General features: G+C 41.1%; 1 protein-coding gene across 1 annotated transcript; it reads right to left on the bottom strand.

Annotated features, from left to right (window-relative positions):
* Window positions 1-1,191: 1,191 nt before the first annotated feature.
* pygma (phosphorylase, glycogen, muscle A) lies at window positions 1,192-18,643 on the bottom strand. Its single transcript, XM_061898500.1, has 20 exons — window positions 18,298-18,643; window positions 16,968-17,069; window positions 16,807-16,885; window positions 16,573-16,676; window positions 16,242-16,373; window positions 16,035-16,146; window positions 15,878-15,960; window positions 10,156-10,299; window positions 9,867-9,959; window positions 9,183-9,329; window positions 8,183-8,346; window positions 7,977-8,091; window positions 7,754-7,855; window positions 7,367-7,514; window positions 4,116-4,174; window positions 3,625-3,766; window positions 2,401-2,608; window positions 2,089-2,223; window positions 1,820-1,886; window positions 1,192-1,731 (listed from the first exon to the last, which is right to left on the bottom strand). The coding sequence occupies exons 1-20, from the start codon at window positions 18,538-18,540 to the stop codon at window positions 1,582-1,584; spliced, it is 2,529 nt and encodes an 842-aa protein (XP_061754484.1). The 5' UTR covers window positions 18,541-18,643; the 3' UTR covers window positions 1,192-1,581.
* Between the last annotated feature and the right edge of the window lie 1,942 nt (window positions 18,644-20,585).

Raw genomic sequence — 20,585 nt, forward strand, 5'->3', positions numbered from 1 at the left:
ATGACATTGTAGTACAACTGCAGTGTTTGGAAAAGTGTACAGAAATATAAAAAACTGAGCATTAGTTTTTAATTTTAATATATGTGCATGTGCACGTGACAGCCATGATTGATAGCCTTTTTATTACATAAAATATAGACATTTTTAGTACATCATCTTATCGGACCAGACAAAGATCCAAATTTTAGCCATTGGTGTGGCTTTTTTCATGGCATTGTTAGTGACATTGACCTGGTTCACAGTAAAGGCCATTAATCCCTGATGTGTTGAAGTCTTGTTCAAGTTCACCACAGTCTCATCAGCTCTGTTGTGTTTGTTGAATCGGTTCTTTTAAACCACTATTGGTAACATATGCTCACCGTTTGTAATGTTCATATATTTTTTTGGTTTGAAAAATGTTTTATTTGTCATAAGCTGGATTCTGCACTGGTAACTAAGGCAGTAGAACACTGTGAAAGTCAATCATTCATTGCATATCATTTTTACATCATTATTATGAATATATACAATAATACAGTATACAACAAACAAATAATGTAAATACTAGATAGAAAACATATAGTTATTCAAATAACCCTGGAAATCAAATTTTACTATAAATTACAGTTCAATACTTCCCATTGGTTATCTTGCTACAGTCCTGGAAGTACCATCTCATAACATAAAAGAATGAACTAATACAAAGATAACCAAAATAATGAACTAATACAAAGATAACCATTCCCTTCCTTAAAATGATCAAGTCAGCTTAATGTAGGGGATTTGCAAACAATCACATATTTGCACAGTACTGTTCTTTCATCAGCGTCAGGAATAGGTTGTTTTCACAGATTGTCACCTGAAAACACATTTCCTAAGATAGCTGTTGTCTGCAAGTGCCAGTTACGTGTAAACTAAAGCAAATACACAAATAGATTATACAAAGTGTTATCCGCTGTAGATAAATGACAAAATGCATTAAAAGGCTATGTACTGTATTTATAAAATGTTCGAATGTTAGTCCTTTTTTTTTACAGGCAATTCTTCAGAGTTTAATCCAGGTCAATGCCCTCTGCTCTCCATCTGATGGTACGCAAACCTTTAAAGGCTGGATATGTGCTGCAGTTTGTGTATTGACATTATTGGTATCAAAACACGGCTGTACTCAGGGGTCGAGTTACAATGAGAGCAGCTAAAAGTATTCACACAGGCTTTTATTGTATTTTGACAGATTTTATTCAGAATGGGTTTGAGTGCAAGTGCAAGTTGAGATTTTTGCATTTCAAAAAAATCCCCTGTCAATTCACAAAGCCCCACACAAAGCTCCTTGATCCACTTCACAGCAGCTAATTGCAATCTCTGCATCCCTCGAAGATGGCTGCAAGCTGTGATTTTGTTTTTATATGTAAATGACGTACGCTGTGTATGTCGCTTATGGGTTTTGTTTCTGGCGCTGTGTGGGGATGCATGTAGAATTTGATTTAAAAAATGTGTGGGTTCACCTTTTTGAATGAACTTTAACAACCCAGGCACAGATTCCATCTTGACATTTTTTTTACAATAAAAACATCAACCATTCACATGTTGAAGACAATGGACTGTTTAGTCTAATTTATCAGGATTAGGAAGTTTCTCAAGTGTGGGCTCCATCCCCCAGATCTCACGGGCGTACTGGGCGATGGTGCGGTCACTGGAGAACTTGCCACATCCAGCAATGTTGTAGATCACCTTCTTGGTCCACTCCTTGGGGTTCTAGTATAAGGATATTAATGCAAGCAGTAAATATTAAGATAGATTCTAATACCAATTATCATTAAAATGTTGATCGTTTTGTACACACCTTGTAAAGCGCATTGACTTTCTCTTGGCATTTAATATAATCTTCATAGTCAGCAAAGACCTTAAATCTGCAAACGATAATGTGATTAACTCTGTGATGAAATATGAATCAGATAAAAGTTAAATGTGTGTGTGTGTGGTGGTTGTACCAGCATTTAGACATATATTTTTTTGTAAATTTGCAGTGGACATCTATTTTTCTTTTCTTGAGATGGAGCAAAACCAGATTTCAACTGCAGATGACACTGGTCCCCAGGAGGATATATTTACCTGTCATGATGCATCAACATGTTGACAATTTCTTTGAACAGGTCAGGCTGCTTTGGGCTGAAGAAGCCACCAGCAATCTGGTCAATAGCTTGCTTCAGTTCAGGCAGGCGGTTGTAATACTCTGCTGCATGGTATCTACAGTCACAGAGAAATACTTCCTTATGTTGGCCAAAACACCGTGTTTACATGTTAAATCCAGTATATTTCTATGTCTGCACATACATACCACACCTTCAAGTGTGCAAAACCTGCATGACTAATTTGTTATTTTATATTTGTAGTAATTTGCTGTTTGACGATAAAAGTGCTGACCCTTTCTTGTCCATGGCGTCGACATCATCCACCCTCATGCCGAAGATGAAGATGTTGTCTTCGCCTGCCTCCTCAGCCATCTCCACGTTGGCTCCATCCATGGTTCCGATGGTCAGAGCGCCGTTGAGCATGAACTTCATGTTGCCTGTGCCAGAGGCCTCTGTGCCAGCCGTGGAGATCTGCTCCGAGAGGTCAGCAGCAGGTATACCTTGAATGGTAACACAGGTAAGCGTTTATGACTCTCCAGACATCTTGTGTGTCAACTAGAGATGTCCCGATCCCATTCTGATACTTCCTTTTTTAACTGATCGGCGATTGGCTGATTAGCTGTCGAGCCTAGCCGATCTTTACTGCAGCTGTGTCCCAGTGTTTACATGGTTAAAGACTGCGCTCACGTGAACGATTCCTTCAAAAAGGATGCACGCCCAGGGAGACACAATTACAATTCTAAATTTCTTGCATGCAGGAGTTACATGAATTCCAGGAGGGAGTGTTTCTTCCACAACACCGGCTCAAATTTGTAAGCAAGCTGCAACTAATGCGTTGTTTATTTATAAGATACTAATCCTCACCACCATGTCAGAAAATAAACAAAGTTTCTTATAAAGTATCATTATTATAGGAGGCTAGAGAAACAAGATAGCTAGGCATGCTACACACATTGAGCAGAATGACTCAAGACGTTAACTGATTAATGTAAAGTAGGGGAAATCTTCCAGATGTCAATACCATTGATACAGAGTGTAGTGTGAGTATGTGTCAGTACCAGAGTGATTAGATCAATATTTGATTTCACTTGTTCTCATTACAAAATGTATTGTTTTGTTTTTGTCAGTGGTTACAAACTTGGGGAGTAAGTATCTGGTTACAAGACGACTTTGAGGGCCAAACCCAAATTACTTGAATGACAGCAAAGAGTAGTTTTTGCTTTTGTTTGGTTGTTATGCACTAGCCACTCTGTTTTGTTAAATAAATTGTGTTTAGCATTCAATACCACAAATATAATGCATCAACTGATTTCCAAAAACACCAGTAAATAAAAATTTTGATAAGGTAAGTTTTAAAAAAATGTGTCTTTTTTTTTACTTTATTTACTTGCTACCAAACATTTGCAGTTCTATAATCTACTGTCCAAGTATCGAATTGTAACTGCGGAACTGCAGGCCACAAATGTTGATTGGGACATCCCTAGTTTTTACGGCATGTAAATGTGAATTAATGCACCTTTCTCAGCCAGTGTGACTCTGTAGTTCTCCAAAAAGATGACTTTGAGCCGGTCTCCCACCACAGGATCATTGTTGACCACTTCGCCGATAGCTGTGATCAGACGAATAATCATCTTGGCAGTGTGGTAGCCAGGAGCAGCCTGCAACAAACGACATGTCACGCTAGCTGTGTTTAACAACGACAAACAAGGCCTACTTAGATTGGGGCCTGTGAAATCGAACACCATCTGCCCTGGGTCGCTCATTGTCTCCCAATTCGTGTGTATGGTGAAACAATATTTCCCATTGGATATAATATGTATACAATACTATCAGTTACTTCATAAAACCTTTATTAACTGTACTATCAGAAGGAAAAAGCACCTTAACACACGACATTAAATATGTTTGAAGCTAACGATTGAAAAACCGCAAAAACACTCCTGATAACTCAAATGTTTTTGCTTTTCTGAATTACTTTGGTTAAGTAATGAATTGCATGACACATACCTTCCCTCCAATCATGACGGTTCTGGGAGTCCACTGTTTGTTGGGTTCTTTTTTGATTCCTAGGAGAGATATTAGGATACAATAAGAACAGCTGAAATATTACTGTATTGACTCAACAATACAGATGTCTTTACAAGTACATGCAAACCGACAACAGATCCCCAAGCCATTCAGGGCTTTTTTTCCTGTCACTCACAAACACACACACACACACATACACACATACATAACCTGTAGAACTGCAGCAGTGGCACAAAGACCGCTGTTAAAAAAGTGTCAAAGCAGTGCAGAAGTAATGATGCACATTTTTAGGACTATGGCATACTTGCCAACCCTCCCGGATTTTCTGGCAGACTCCCGAAATTCAGTGCCTTTCCCGAAAACATCCCGGGACAAATTTTCTCCCGAAAATATCCAGAAATTCAGGCGGAGCTGGTAGCCACGCCCCCTCCAGCTCCATGCGGACCTGACTCAGCAATGTTGTGACCCTCTTAAACAGGACCATACTGCCATGTACTGTACATAGAATAGAATAAAATGTACTTTATTTGATTCCTGCTAGCGGGGGTGTATAATGTAACCCGGAAGCGTTAGGGATGCATAGGATTCTGGGTATTTGTTCTGTTGTGTCTATGTTGTGTTACAATGCGGATGTTCTCCCGAAATGTGTTTGTCATTCTTGTTTGGTGTGGGTTCACATTGTTGCGCATATTAGTAAGAGTGTTAAAGTTGTTTATATCACAACTCTCAGTGTAACCTGTATGGCTGTTGAGCAAGTATGCCTTTCAGTCACTGTCGTATATCTATAGAGGCTGCACACTACATGTGACCGGCTGGCACGCAGGTAGCACCATGTAAAAGCGGGCTCGGCGACAAGTTTTAGAGGACTAGAAAAGCTGTGCCATCTGGGCACATCCTCTATATTATCAACTAGGTGAAAATTGGAGAATGTTGGCCCCGGGTGATTACTTGGAGAGGCATCAAAACACCGGAAATCTCTCGGGATAATCGAGGGGTCGGAAATTATGCAGCTGAGCCACATTAGAGTGATCAAAGAGCCGCATGCGGCTCCGGAGCCGTGGGTTGCTGATCCCTGATATATATATATCATGTTAGACCCGCTCGACATCCATTGCTTTCGGTCCCCTGGGGGGGGGGGGGGGGGGGGTTACCCACATATGCAGTCCTCTCCAAGGTTTCTCACAGTCATCATTGTCACTGTCACCGACGTCCCACTGGGGTGAGTTTTCCTTGCTCTTATGTGGGCTCTACCGAGGATGTCGTTGTGGTTTGTGCAGCCCTTTGAGACACTGGTGGTTTATCCATCCATCCATCCATCATCTTCCGCTTATCCGAGGTCGGGTCGCGGGGGCAGCAGCCTAAGCAGGGAAGCCCAGACTTCCCTCTCTCCAGCCACTTCGTCTAGCTCTTCCCGGGGGATCCCGAGGCGTTCCCAGGCCAGCCGGGAGACATAGTCTTCCCAACGTGTCCTGGGTCTTCCCCGTGGCCTCCTACCAGCTGGACGTGCCCTAAACACATCCCTAGGGAGGCGTTCGGGTGGCATCCTTACCAGATGCCCGAACCACCTCATCTGGCTCCTCTCGATGTGGAGGAGCAGCGGCTTTACTTTGAGCTCCTCCCGGATGGCAGAGCTTCTCACCCTATCTCTAAGGGAGAGCCCCGCCACCCGGCGGAGGAAACTCATTTTGGCCGCTTGTACCCGTGATCTTATCCTTTCGGTCATGACCCAAAGCTCATGACCATAGGTGAGGATGAGAACGTGGATCGACCGGTAAATTGAGAGCTTTGCCTTCCGGCTCAGCTCCTTCTTCACCACAACGGATCGATACAACGTCCGCATTACTGAAGACGCCGCACCGATCCGCCTGTCGATCTCACGATCCACTCTTCCCCCACTCGTGAACAAGACTCCTAGGTACTTGAACTCCTCCACTTGGGGCAGGGTCTCCTCCCCAACCCGGAGATGGAATTCCACCCTTTTCCGGGCGAGAACCATGGACTCGGACTTTGAGGTGCTGATTCTCATTCGGGTCGCTTCACACTCGGCTGCGAACCGATCCAGTGAGAGCTGGAGATCCCGGCCAGATGAAGCCATCAGGACTACATCATCTGCAAAAAGCAGAGACCTAATCCCGTGGCCACCAAACCGGATCCCCTCAACGCCTTGACTGCGCCTATAAATTCTGTCCATAAAAGTTATGAACAGAATCGGTGACAAAGGACAGCCTTGGCGGAGTCCAACCCTCACTGGAAACGTGTCCGACTTACTGCCAGCAATGCGGACCAAGCTCTGACACTTATCGTACAGGGAGCGGACTGCCACAATAAGACAGTCCGGTACCCCATACTCTCCGAGCACTCCCCACTGGTGATTTAGGGCTATATAAATAAACATTGATTGATTGATTGATTTATATATATAAATATATATATATATATATATATATATATATATATATATATATATATATATATATATATATATATATATATATATATATATATATATATATATATATATAGTAAACAGGAAAAGTCAACGCTTTAAGATAAAAATATGCCACACGTCGGAATTTTTACTTTTCTTTTAGTTCCATTTAGACGTTTGATGAAAACAAAAACAAATGACAAACAGGACTGTTCAGACTTCTCTTACTACGAGTTAAAACTTGTAGTAAACTTCCTAATAACACACTTTTTTTTTCTAAAAAGCAAAACAGAGGCATCGAAGGACACAGGTATCAATCCTTGTACTCATTCAGGCATTAATCCTTCAGTATTGTTTGACCCATCAATAGGGTTAAGGTTTCAAAGTAAAACTGAGTTTTTTGGTTGGTATCATAAGAAATGTGCGGCATTATCTTGTGTTTTAAAAACCTTTAACAATAAAATAAGACATTTAGGCACGTGCGTGCTTTTGCCTCATAATACTTAAGGGCAAAAGGTAATACATTCATTATGTTTCCTGGGCGCCATCTAAGTGTGGACTGATTTTAAAGATCCTCCACATCCAGTATGTCACTATATTGATTAACAGAGGCATTAATTATAATGCTACAAAGTCAGCTGTTGTTGCTTTTTTCCAGCTTGTGGATAGTGGTTGTATGAGCATATTTTACATAAATATCCGTGTTCATGTGGACATTGTCTTAAATTCAGGGTTGTTTTATATCCTGGTCAATACTTTACGAAAAAAATTATGTGGATTAAAATGGATGGACAATGCTTACGGTTGTAATAGGTGATGATGTGCAGACAGTTGAGCAGCTGCCTCTTGTACTCGTGGATTCTCTTGACTTGAACATCAAACATGGAGTTCGGATTGATCTTCACCTTATAGTGCTCCTCCAAGTGCACGGAAAACTTCAGCTTGTTTTCCTGGATGTGCATAAAAGGTAACAAGAGTGACTTCAGCTCGTCTTTTACTTGTCGGGTTGTTGCTTTGCAGAGCTTTATATTCTCAAATTGAACAAAACAATTCCCTAAGAAAATGCAACGCTCGACTTAATGAAAGGAGACCCCGCTGACGCAAAAAATGACTAATATCTGTTTGTATGTTCAGCCTGAAGGAACAAACAGCACAAACTCCACGATCAAATACATGAACTTGGCTTCACCTGCTTCACTTTGGCAACATCGCGGATGAAAGTGTCGTCGTTCACAAACTTGCGCAGACGCTGCAGCTGGTCCAGGTCGCGGATAAAATCCTCACCGATTCTCTTGATTAAAACAAAAGTGGAGAACGAGCAGATAAATGCTCCATCACGTCTCACATGACAGTAAAGATAAAGCGTAGGTGGGATGTGCGCGGGAGCTATGTGTGTTAAAAACGCCCCTAACCTCGGCGATGACCTCAGCCAGTCCAGGGTTACACATCACCAGCCAGCGGCGAGGAGTGATGCCGTTAGTCTTGTTCTGGAACTTATGTGGGTCCATTTCATAGAAGTCTTTGAAGCTGCGGGGCAGACATAAATCAGGACTCACAAATAATAAAATGGCCCCAGGAACCACAGGGGCAAAAGGTGCATGAACGTTTGACAAGGTACACAGTGGCTTTGAGGATGTCTGAGTGGATCTGGGCGACGCCGTTAACCGCATGCGCGCCCACAATGCACAGATGGGCCATGTTGATCCTCTTCTGTCCCCCTTCCTCAACAATGGACATACGGCGAAGTCGATCTACATCACCAGGGAACCTTGCAGCAACATTCTGGTGAATGAAATCAACACAAATCTTTCAGTCAGTATAAAAGCAGCAGTGTCCTTTTGATGTGTTTCTGTCTTCCACTATGCTTGGAGATGGTGTGCAGGTAAATGAAAGCAGCTTTCATTTGACTTTTCACCTTTAATTCATATTTCGGCACATAGGTCCCCAAGCAACAGTCCACAGCTCTGCAGTGAAACCAAACTGACAGAGAGGACTGCCAAATACAGAGGCAGGTCTCCACCTTCATTTTTTCCTCCGGAAATTGTGTGTTTGAAAAATGTAGTCTTTGATTCAGGACGGCTGGAATTTTTGTAGCTGACGGGAAATAGGCGCTTTGGTTAGTTTGATGGCTGCAGGGGGTAAAGAATCAGTCGCATTCATTTCATCCACTGGAGTGTATAACCCCGAGACCTGTCGTTTAGTCCCCTAAAGGGCTCAGATGTGGAATAAAACCATGGGAAACTGTGACAGGAAATGAGTCTTAGGTTTGCATTCTCATTTTGAAAAACACAAGCCTTTAGGGTCCTTTTATAAAATCTCAATTTTACTTGTGTTTTTGACAACATCCCTACTGTTTTTGATTACTTTTTTTTTTGTACTTTTTGTTCTCATTGTTTCTTAGTTTCACTGTGCACTAGAAAGAATGCATGCACACCACAATGTAGTTGTCTAGAAATGCTTCAGCCTTACAAGCATGCACCTTTCTGAACCAGATCAATGAACTTGCCAATCAACAGCACTGGTGTTATTCCTCAGCTCTATTAAGTAAGCAGGGGCTATAGGATGCAATGTGTGCAGGGCATTACAAATGACAGCACGTTGCAATACACAGTACCAACCTCCAGGTGGCGACGATTGATCTCATAGACAATTTCAAGGTGACGGGGCAACAGATGGGCAAACAAGTCCACGGGCCATCTCTCCAGAGCCTCTGGAAGGACTGTGTGATTGGTGTAGGCACACGTTTGCACACACACATCCCAAGCCTAGTCACAATAACAAAAAAATGGCTTAATTTAACATTTCAGAACAGTTTTTAACAAAAAAAATACTTAGGACCCCCAATCTAAGGATGAAACAGGGAACCCTTACTTGTATATCTGAATATATGTATATATAATGATGTTTTAAATTAAACTTGTCCTAAAGGCCCTGTGTTATCCAATGGTTTTTGAGGTGGAGGGTAGGCTGAGTTCTTCTGATTGGGTTTTTTAGTCAAGTTAGAAAACGATCAGTTTTCTTGTGATTGGGACAGCAGCAATCAAGCATAGGAGAGACGGGTGATAGACTGGTTCCCTGCATAAAAGCTCCTGTTTGTTGCTGACTGTGTTCTTTTTTTGCCCCCATATATGTGTTCACTGTAATGTGGATACATCTTCATGTCTATTTAAAGTCATTCATGAAAATAATGTGGGGGAAATACAATGTTGTTGTTTCTTCAGTCTAAACAACCAAATAGTTCATGACACCCTTGCATTACCTCACCAGACCACCTGTTGACGACCTCTGCTCTAACACCTCACCTGTTGCCATTCAAGTTTTTCATCATCCACCAGAACTCTCATCAGCTCAGGAATAGCCAAAGCCGGGTGAGTGTCATTTAACTGGATGGCAACCTGAATATATAAAACATCATTAAGTGTCAGCCAATTCAAAGATAAAATAAATGCTTTTAAAAGGCTTAACTATTCTAAGTAATGTGATAATAACGCTCCAGATGAATTCAACACGCTAACAAAGGCAAAGTAAAATGGTAGGGAGGTATTATAAAATTGACAAACTATTTTGTTGATTTTTTTTTTCTCCATTCACCTTGTCAGGCAGTTTGCTGAAATCTGTGCGAACAACCTCCCTGCAGCCAAACTTGGAGACCTTGAAACGGCGGATGATGTCTTGCAGGGTAGCAGAAACCACAAAGTATTCCTGCTTCAGACGCAGCTCCTTACCCTCAAAAAACTGAAAAAGGAGATCGCAAGAGACACGTGAGTCAATCTTGGCTGCTTAAAACTGCACGCACATGTAAACAATACTAAATGTTTATCCTTTGTATTGTTGCTATACAGCTACATGCAATGTGCGCATGTTTTAAGAATGCAACATTTAGGAAAAAACGGGGTTGGTTGTCACACTCATATTTCGCCACCACCCTGAAAATGTGGAATGGAAATGTATTAATGAATGAATTCGGATAAGAGCTCACACACAGGGTCTGATTTACTAAAATTTTGACAGACAATGGACAGAGAATTATTCGTCCTTTGAGTGTCTGTGTGTCAGAAATAAGAAATATTAGATTTATAGTTATACATATAAAGGAATTTCTTTTTATAATTCTATAGCTGCTGGATGACCTAAGGAGCTGATTAAAATGTAGTCAATTGATGCGTTTTAGTGTCTGCTGGCATTTTTTTCATAATGTTTGTTTTTTTAATTTAAGGAATATATTTTTATGATACATCTCTTACATGAAAATACCTATTTTATCATGCATTATATTGCGTTCGAGACAGTCCATACACGCAAATGATGATGGTGACGGTGATGCGATCCACAGCCTCGTGCACAGTATTAAGTGTCACTGTGCATATGTTGTCTCAATTACGATTCAGAAAATGTGTTGCATATTGAGGTGTGCTGCTGGTTCAACACATCGCACACAGGTGGGAGCATGATAACATGAATGTGCAGAGAATGATAATCTCTGTAGTAAAAACCCTGTACAGAGCACGCAAAATCTTAATTTAAATAAGGCGGTCTGCACCACTTTTGAATTGCCTACGCAACTCTGTGTTTCGCGCATGGCATTTGGATCTTACTTTAGTGAGAATTTCATGGCTGCAACACGTGCCAAAGTAGTTGGGAAAGCACATGTTCACCACTGTGTTACATCACCTTTTCTTTTAACAACACTCAATAAATGTTTGGGAACTGAGGAAACTAATTGTTGAAGCTTTGAAAGTGGAATTCTTTACCATTCTTGTTTTATATAGAGCATCAGTCGTTCAACAGTCCGGGGTCTCCGCTGTCGTATTTTAGCTGAGATTGTATTGTAGCTGAGATAGGCGCCAGCGCCCCCCGTGACCCCAAAAGGGAATAAGCGGTAGAAAATGGATGGATGGATAATGTGCCACACATTTTTGATGGGAGACAGGTCTGGACTGCAGGCGGGCCAGGAAACTACCCGCACTCTTTTACTACGAAGCCACGCTGTTGTAACACATGGCTTGGCATTGTTTTGCTGATTGGATGACAACATATGTTGCTCCAAAACCTGTATGGACCTTTCAGCATTAATGGTGCCTTCACATATGTGTAAGTTACCCATGCCTTGGGCATTAATACACCCCCATACCATCACAGATGCTGGCATTTGAACTTTGTGCCTATAACAATCCGAATATTTATTTTCCTATTTGTTCTGGAGAACACCACGTCCTCTGTTTCCAAATTTAATTTGAATTGTGGACTCGTCAGACCATAGAACACCTTTCCACTTTGCATCAGTCCATCTTAGGTGAGCTCGGGCCCAGCCAAGCCAGCGGCGTTTCAGGGTATTGTTGATAAATGGGTTTGGCTTTGCACAGTAACATTTTAACTTGCACTTACAGATGTAGCCACAAACTGTAGTTACTGACATTGGTTTTATGAAGTGTTCCTGAGCCCATGTGGTGATATCCTTTACACACTGACATCAGTTTTTGATGCAGTACCGCTTGAAGGATCAAAAGTCCGTAATATCATCGCTTACGTGCAGTGATTTCTCTAGATTCTCTGAACTTTTTGATGATTTTATGGACCGTAGATGGTAAAATCCCTAAATTCCTTGCAATAACTCGTTGAGAAACGTTGTTCTAGAACTGTTCGACAATTTGCTTAGAAAGTGGTGACCCTTGCCCCATCCTTGTTTGTGAATTACTTAGTATTTCATGGACGCTGCTTATATTCCCAGTAATGGCACCCAACTGTTCCCAATTAGCCTGTACACCAGTGGGATGTTCCATATAAATGTTTGATGAGCATTCCTCAACTTTATCCGTATTTAATGTCACCTTTCCCAACGTCTTTGTCCTGTGTTGCTGGCATCAAATTCTAAAGTTAATGATTATTTGCAAAAAAAAAAATGTTTATCAGTTTGAACATCAAATATGTTGTCTTTGTAGCATATTCAACTGAATATTGGTTGAAAATGATTTGCAAATCATTGTATTCCGTTTATATTTACATCTAACACAATTTCCCAACTCGTATGGAAACGGGGTTTGTACATAATCTTTGTTGTAAACATCTTTATTATCTTTATTGAAATGATTTGGAATTTTAGGTTGTGCCTTTTCTTTTTTTAGAGCCATGTTAATTATTCCCCATGTACATTTTTATATTGTCTTTATTTTGTCTCGCAATTGACTACTATAATGTTTTTTATGTTTTCTCATAATCCATATGAACTTGTTTTTATATTTTTTATGACGCTCTTCTGAGTCTTTTGTCCTTGATTTAAAAATAACTCTATACGAAAACATTTTTTTCTTGCAGGCATTTTTACTCCCATTTGTCATCCAGAGTTCGTTAACTAAAGTTTTCTGCCATTGCCTCGAAGTTGGATTTTTTTTCAGAATCTTGTCAGACAAATTAATCAATACTTTCAAAAAATGTGTTGTTTGCATTATTTATACCATCGTTGTACATTTCATCCCATTTTTTGTTTATTTAAGTCTTCCTCAAAGATTTCAAACTTTCTATTGATCTTTTTTTTTTAACAAATATCTTTGGTCTTGCACTACAGTAATACATTGGTTCTCATAAACATAAAAAACAGGAAGATGATCCCTCACATTCGTCATCAAAATACCACCAACTAATATTCTTTCATCTTTCCTTGTGTTAGTAAAAATGTTGTCAATTGCATAATGTGTCGTATTTTTTGTTGGTTTTGTTATCATAGAAAACAATCGAGTTCTGTACATGGTGTTCAAAAACTCATCTGATTTTCAGCCCTCCATCAATATCAAAATTAAAATCACCACACTGACTTGTTTGGTATTCTGTCTGAGATAGGCTCAAGCGTCCCCTGAAGGGAATAAGCGGTAGAAAATGGATGGATGGATACATTATTTTTTCCATATACTTATGACCCCGGCTTTCTATATGCCATTTATCCATCCATTTTCTTCCACTTATCCGAGGTCGGGTCACGGGGGCTGCAACCTAAGCAGGGAAGCCCAGCTTTTCCTCTCCCCAGCCACTTTGTCCAGCTCTTACCCGGGGATCCTGAGGCGTTTCCAGACATACTCTTCCCAACGTGTCCAGGGTCTCCCCCGTGGCCTCTTACAGGTCGAACGTACCCTCAACACCTCCCTCGGGAGGCGTTCGGGTGGCATCCTGACCAGATGCCCGAACCACCTCATCTGGCTCCTCTCGATGTGGAGGAGCACAGGCTTTACTTTGAGCTCCTACTGGATGGCAGAGCTTCTCACCCAATCTCTAAGGGAGATTCCCGCAACAGGGCGGAGGAAACTCATTTGGGCCGCTTGTACCCGTGATCTTGTCTCTTCGGTCATAACCCAAAGCTGGTAAATTGAGAGCTTTGCCTTCTGACTCAGCTCCTTCTCCACCACTTATTTTTATATACATGGGACAATAATATTTTTACTTGTGTCGTTAATTATTTCTATTGTGACCATTTCCATAATATCATTCACAACAGTTGTCACATTACTAAGTAGTTTACATGTTAAGTTTGCGCTTGCATAAAGGTTTGCCCCTCCTCCCTTTTTGTAGGGTCTGCTTACATTGTACAATACCATCAATTTGAACTTAATTTATATAAGTTTCTGTTACTGCAATCAGTTTGAAGCTTTTACTAAAATGACATACGTTTGGACCTATTGTAGAATTAAAAAGGTCTTCAGTATAATATTTACATTCATTAATGACAGGAATTAATTGTAATCACATGTTTTTTCTATGTCATATATTTTATAAGTTATCTTGATATTTATACACTTTCCTTATGTCCTTGTCAGCCTGTTGATTAAATTGAGCACTGCTGCCACCTGGCTGTAGGTTTGCGGATCGTTCAAGCATGAATGGGCATGTTATTATTGGAAGTCTGACAGATATAAATGGTAAATGGTTGTACTTGTGTAGCGCCTTTCTACCCCTTTTAAGAACCCAAAGCGCTTTGAAACTATCTCCACATTCACTCATTCACACATTCACACACTGACAGCGGGAGCTGCCATACAAGGCGCTAACCGGGACCTATCAGGAGCAAGGGTGAAGTGTCTTGCTCAAGGACACAACGGACGTGACTAGGATGGTAGAAGGTGGGGATTAAACCAGTAACCCTCAGATTGCTGGCACAGCCACTCTCCCAACTTCGCCACTGCGTCCCACAACGCACCTGCCTCACTGTTGATTTAGTTTTTAGTACCCTTACATCCTCTAAAGCAGAGGTTTTCTAAATGCGGCACAGAGAGCCCTATCTTAGAGAATATGATATGGCTGCAGCCTGGCCTGGTCCCCAAAAAACTTAATGTTTTCATTATTATCATCTTCAAGTCTTCTGGCCCACCTCACACCTTTAAAATTCCTGTTTTATAGTGATTAATTATTTTCAAGTTAAACTGCATACTATTTATTGTAAAATTAACCTATCATAATGAACGAAATATATATTTAAAAAAAAATTGTTCAACACAATTGAGTAATTTTATAGTTTTGTGTATAACTATCAGTTCAATATACATTTACATGAAATCAGCTGACATAAAATATGGTTTTCTGTTTGCATAAACTATTTATTGCATGCATTTATTGAGATCCATTACGGCCCCAAAATATAAAACGACAGTCTCATTAAGACAGGTTATTTGGGGATTAGAGAGACCCGCTTGGAGAAAAAAAAGGTTTTAAAGGTTGCTAACAAACAACAATTTTAAAATAACGGTGATCAATCATGACAATTTTTAAAACATAATTTAAAAAAAATGTTAATTTGATAAATTGTAAAAATTATTTTTTTTCCCCAAAAAAGTATATTTTAAAATAATAGATATTGATAAAGAATGATTGCCTTAATTTTAGGATTCTCTTAAATGTGTGGTAGTAATGACAAGATTAGACCTGCATTCATCATATGTAAAACTTGAATACCCATTTTATAAAACTAGTTTAGTAAACTAGACAACATACTAAGAGCATTGCATGCGGTCTAATTTTAATCTAATGACTAATTCAAGTTGAAATATCAGGTCCACCTGTTTCTGCCCTCACTTGCACAGGCATAAATTACCGCTCTTGACTTGAGGGTTATCAACCAAATCCTCCATCTGGAGCCTGTAGAGAGTCGACGCAAAGTGGTCAGGCCTTACATGAGATTTAAAAGGCAGATGAAGACAAAGACCCTTTGAGGTCTACTCTAGATTATGGAAATCCATTTTGAAGATTCAGATATGTGTCTGAATAGGAGCCATACCGCAAGCATACCGTATAACTATGCAGAAAAAAAAGCTAAGTCTGCTTCCTTTCTTACGTTGTCATTGGGATATAGCACACGGGAGATGTTCTCAGCCAGGTTACGGTCCAAAACAGCCTGAATGTAGCCACCGACGTTAACTGAGAAGAAAGAAAGAATGAAGCTATTAATTTTTTGTATATAATTTTTTTAAAACTGTCGGCAAAATACATACAGTCTTTTAAGTTAAATTCGCATGGTGCCTTTGCAGACCACAGCCTCATGGTGTTGACAACATTGTTTCTGTAGCCGGGTATCGGGGTGTCATATGGCAAAGCCAGGACTACCTGCCAACACATTACAGGAGGAGAGAAACCCATTTTACATTCTTAGATTTGTTCGCTGATAGCTCCATAAATATCTTTTATATATATTTTTTCACCTGAGTGTCAACCCATTGGACACCATCACTGTTATGCTCGGTCCTTCCGTAGAAGTGCACAGGACGCATGTACTCCGGACGTGCCTTCTCCCAGGCGTTGCCATAGCGCAGCCAATCATCAGCCTCTTCAACCTTCACAATGACATGGGGAGAGAAAATTCTCATTAGGTGAATATGTTCTAAGCTGAGTCAGACCCAGAAACTGACAAGGACAATCAAGACAAGATAATGATAACACATAATTATGGATATTATTCAATTTATGCCATTACGTTGTCTGGCCTGACAAAAAACCCACAACGATAATTTATATATTTTTGGACGGATCAACCTGCCAGCCGTTCATTATTTTTTGATTGAAGATTCCGAATTCATAGCGAATACCGTAACCATAGGCAGCCAGGCCGAGCGATGCCATGGAGTCCAGGAAACAGGCTGGTAGACAGACACAACACGTGGAAAAACACAATTACTCTTCCACAAGCTGAGTTCATGCAAGCCATCAAACATGTGCAAAAGAGCGTTTGAATTGCTGGAATCTGAAAAAATCGAAAAGAAAGCACACCGGCAAGCCTGCCAAGGCCGCCGTTTCCCAAACCAGCGTCTTCCTCCATGTCTTCCAGTTCCTCCATGTCCAGACCCAACTAAAGAAAACACAACACAAACATATTAAAATAAGGAACAGATCCCAGATTTGGATGCAGATTAAAATAAATAAAGCCACACCTGGTATGTGGCCTCGTCACAGGCATTCTCCAGGGCGAGGTTAACCATGGTGTTCTGGAGGGTGCGCCCCATGTAGAACTCCAAAGAGATGTAGTATACACGCTGGGTTCAAAAAGAAATATTTATTATGGCCTCAAGACCCAAGTACGTACAGAAACGTGAAGATGTTGTACGGTTACACCCCTAATTGTGATGCATTATTGCACACTTGAATCATCTTTGCCATTTCGGTGTTTTTTTGTGTAATGGACAAGGAGGATGCACACTGAGGAGCAAAGGCAGAGGGTACAAGAAGATACTCGGGGACAAATTGCATTCTAAATTACATAAGAGCAACATTCTGGATTGGCAAAAATAGCTCCTGTAGTGGTCATTGTAAAGGTCAGCCTGACAGTGATAGTCTTTCCTTGTGGTGTTCCACTCAGGACCGACAGGCTCACCTAGTGTGTTTTACTGTAATAGGAATGCTTCTGACAATATAAACTGCCGATTATTCTCATTTAGCAAAATAGTTCAGTCTAATTGTGCTGATATTTATAGATATCATTAATAAACCAAAGCCACTTTGTAGTCACAACTCTGTTCAAGGTTTTCATTTCCAGGAATCCACCTTTGACCTTTTAGTCAGGAGCACCCATACAAGGTTGATTTTGTCGGTGAGGTCAGCTGGTTCAGTGTGAGGTTGCAACCCATTGTCGTCGCATTAAACCTGTTCTAAAAATGTATTCCACTCAAGTAAATGTCACCCTGCTCGGGTGAACACAAAAGGCACTTAAGTGACAGAACAATGACACTCTTGGATGTTAGAAAATTGAGGAAAAAAGAGAAAAAACCTTTTGTTCTGCACAGTGATGCATTTAACTGCAAGGAAGAATTGTTGCCACTATGTAAATTTAATTGATATGGCTTTTATTTCATCTCCAGAACATTATTTGCCATGATGCATGTGACAGCTTGTAACAATTCTCTATACAGTAGGTGCACCTGTATGAAGCTGTAAATATAAACACTCGTGCCCTTGCAGGTATTTGCTCATGTGAGACCAGAAGAGATGGTGTGCATAGGGTAGGAGCAAAAGGTCATGGTGAGGTTTAATGTTTCAATACACTATATGAATGGAGGCTTAGCGGCAGACTGCTTAGAGGACCTTGTGAAGTTTAAATGTCATGCCCTGGCATTAGACTGAACTCGGGCTGCTGCTAAGGAATAACAAACCCTTTGCTCTCAAGCAGTCGAGTAAAGTCATCAGTGTAAGAGCTGGGATTTGAATAGTTTCCATGTAGCCACTAACAGATGATTACATGACTGTGTGTCTGGTACTTGAACTTACTTTGGGGTCCTTCTCATAGTAGTGCTGCTGGGTTCGGATCCACCTGCTGATCAAGTGGTCCCGCACTGTGTGGGCAAGAGCGAAGTAGTAATCCCTTCTTGTCGCCACATTTCTGTCTTTGGCAAGCGTGAAGTGGAGGTGCCGGTTGAAGTTCAGCTTCAGCTCGGCAACATTATCAACCCCAGCCAGGCCTCGCACCGAGATCTGTTTCCTCCTGTCGTGGTCGGACAAGGGCTTGGACATGGCGCTTCAGGGTTTAGCAGCTGAGAAGTAAAAACACGGTAAGCAAGCGCCACCACAGGCCCACACACACAGCAAGAGAGGCAGCCACTCGGCAGATCAGGTTCAGCTTTTTAAAGGCACGGCTATTGATATTACCGAGAGGGTGGAGCTAATAATGTATATTTGGTGAAGGGTGGAGCATATTCTGAGTGACTTTTATATTGCTGGCCATGCTTACAGTCTACACAAACAATTGAATTTATTACTGACTGATCAACTAAGTATCTGCTTACTATTTCTTACATACTCTAGTGCATACATGTTACACAGGGTGTAAGAAACAGTAAAACAGACACCAATGGCATGTGAATATCATTTTGTTTACAGTTCTGCCTCTCGTTGTTTGCAGGTAAACGTTTCCAGTGGGGAAGACACACTGTTGATGAGGGCGTCTGGCAGCTACAGTGGCTAAGTCATTTCCCCTCGCATCGTTGGCAGGGATGTCTAAGGTAGCAGATGGTATATTAAATCTTCAACCGATGTATTTTGTTTTTGCAGAAGCAAAGTACTGCAAAAGCCTGCCAATTACCATAACGTCAGGCAATGCTATATTTGCAAGATGCCGCACGGCTTCGGAGGTATCTGCATTGCGGTCTCACCGGTGTCGCAGCAGTACTGTAACAAGTCCTTGCGAAGCACTGATTCAGGGTGTGTGTGTGTGTGTGTGTGTGTGTGTGTGTGTGTGTGTGTGTGTGTGTGTGTGTGTGTGTGCGTGTGCGTGTGCGTGTGTGGATCACATTTATTCAACAGCTCGCAGCCATATCAGACTCATCTGCAACAGAGCCACTAAAGCCCAATCTATTTTGAGTTATTGCACTCGCAAGCCAAACTATCGTAAAGTCATGACCTTCTATAAATAGTAACTTTGACCCAATCCCAAAGGCCATGATATTTGAAAGGCATATCTCGTTAATGTCAGCAAGAGCCGGCAGAAAACACTGGTGTATTTCAAGCACTTGTGTCGGAAGACGCTGTTGTCAGCGAGCTGCAAGACGGCTTCTGATTGTGGAGTGAAATTGGTCCAGCCTGTTATTTTACTGTCAACATGCATTGGATTTCGTCGCACTTTCATTACGAGTTGACAGTAAAAGTAAAGGGGTAGAAATTAACATGTCTTTCAAATCATTTGCTCACTGGACACAATGCAGGAAGAAGAGTCCGACAAACAGGGACGCTGTTGCCAAATAACCCCCCTCTACCCACACAAGACATAAATTCAATTGCAAATGTTTTCTAATGGCAAATGCTGTCAAGTTATTTCATGCGGTTTAATAATTCCGTCCACACCATGTTCCAACTAATGTCCCTGCATCCCCAATGACCCCCACGACGAAGGAACTATCACACAACCGATGACAGAGATTGAAGCTGGCGTGTCCCTGATTTGTCCATTATGATGAGCAAATTACGTTCCTACATGTCTACTGGCTGTTCTGTCAAATACCGTGCGAGGCATTTATAGACCACACTCTGTTTCCAGCCTGATAGACACCGGAAATAGTGCATTTATTTTGATGAAGCTGAATATTCTGCCCATCAAATTGTAACCATTGAGCCACTTAAACAGGATGCCAGGAATAGCGTTCCTACACCATCTGAATGTATTTGCTTTTTTAAAACCATTTAACTCTCGTGTTGTGATTAGCTAACCGTAATCACAGTTATTAGCTCAATCCAATCTAATCCACGCCAATGACGGTCGCTAGTGCTTAAAAACAGCTTAAAACCACTTAAATAAAACATGGACAAATTAGGTGAATCACCATGGAACAATACAGCCTTTTATGTTTAATGTTTGACTTGTCTTTAATGGGAGCATTTTATTTATTTTGGCTATGGAGCACATCCATCCATCCATCCATTTTCTGCCGCTTATTTCCTTTGGGGTCGCGGGGGGCGCTGGTGCCTATCTCAGCTAAAATCGGGCGGAAGGTGGCGTACACCCTGGACAAGTCGCCCTCAACGCAGGGCCAACACAGATAGACAGACAACATTCACACTCACAT

The sequence above is a fragment of the Nerophis ophidion genome, linkage group LG04, assembly GCF_033978795.1.
Source record: "Nerophis ophidion isolate RoL-2023_Sa linkage group LG04, RoL_Noph_v1.0, whole genome shotgun sequence".
Taxonomy (NCBI): domain Eukaryota; kingdom Metazoa; phylum Chordata; class Actinopteri; order Syngnathiformes; family Syngnathidae; genus Nerophis; species Nerophis ophidion.

Coding starts and splice junctions, on each gene's coding strand:
- pygma (XM_061898500.1), bottom strand. CDS start 18,540: ATGTCCAAGCCCTTGTCCGACCACGACAGGAGGAAACAGATCTCGGTG. Junction 16,677..16,806: donor CGGCCTTGGCAGGCTTGCCG/GTGTGCTTTCTT, acceptor TCTGTCTACCAG/CCTGTTTCCTGGACTCCATG. Junction 9,960..10,155: donor TCAGCAAACTGCCTGACAAG/GTGAATGGAGAA, acceptor TTATATATTCAG/GTTGCCATCCAGTTAAATGA.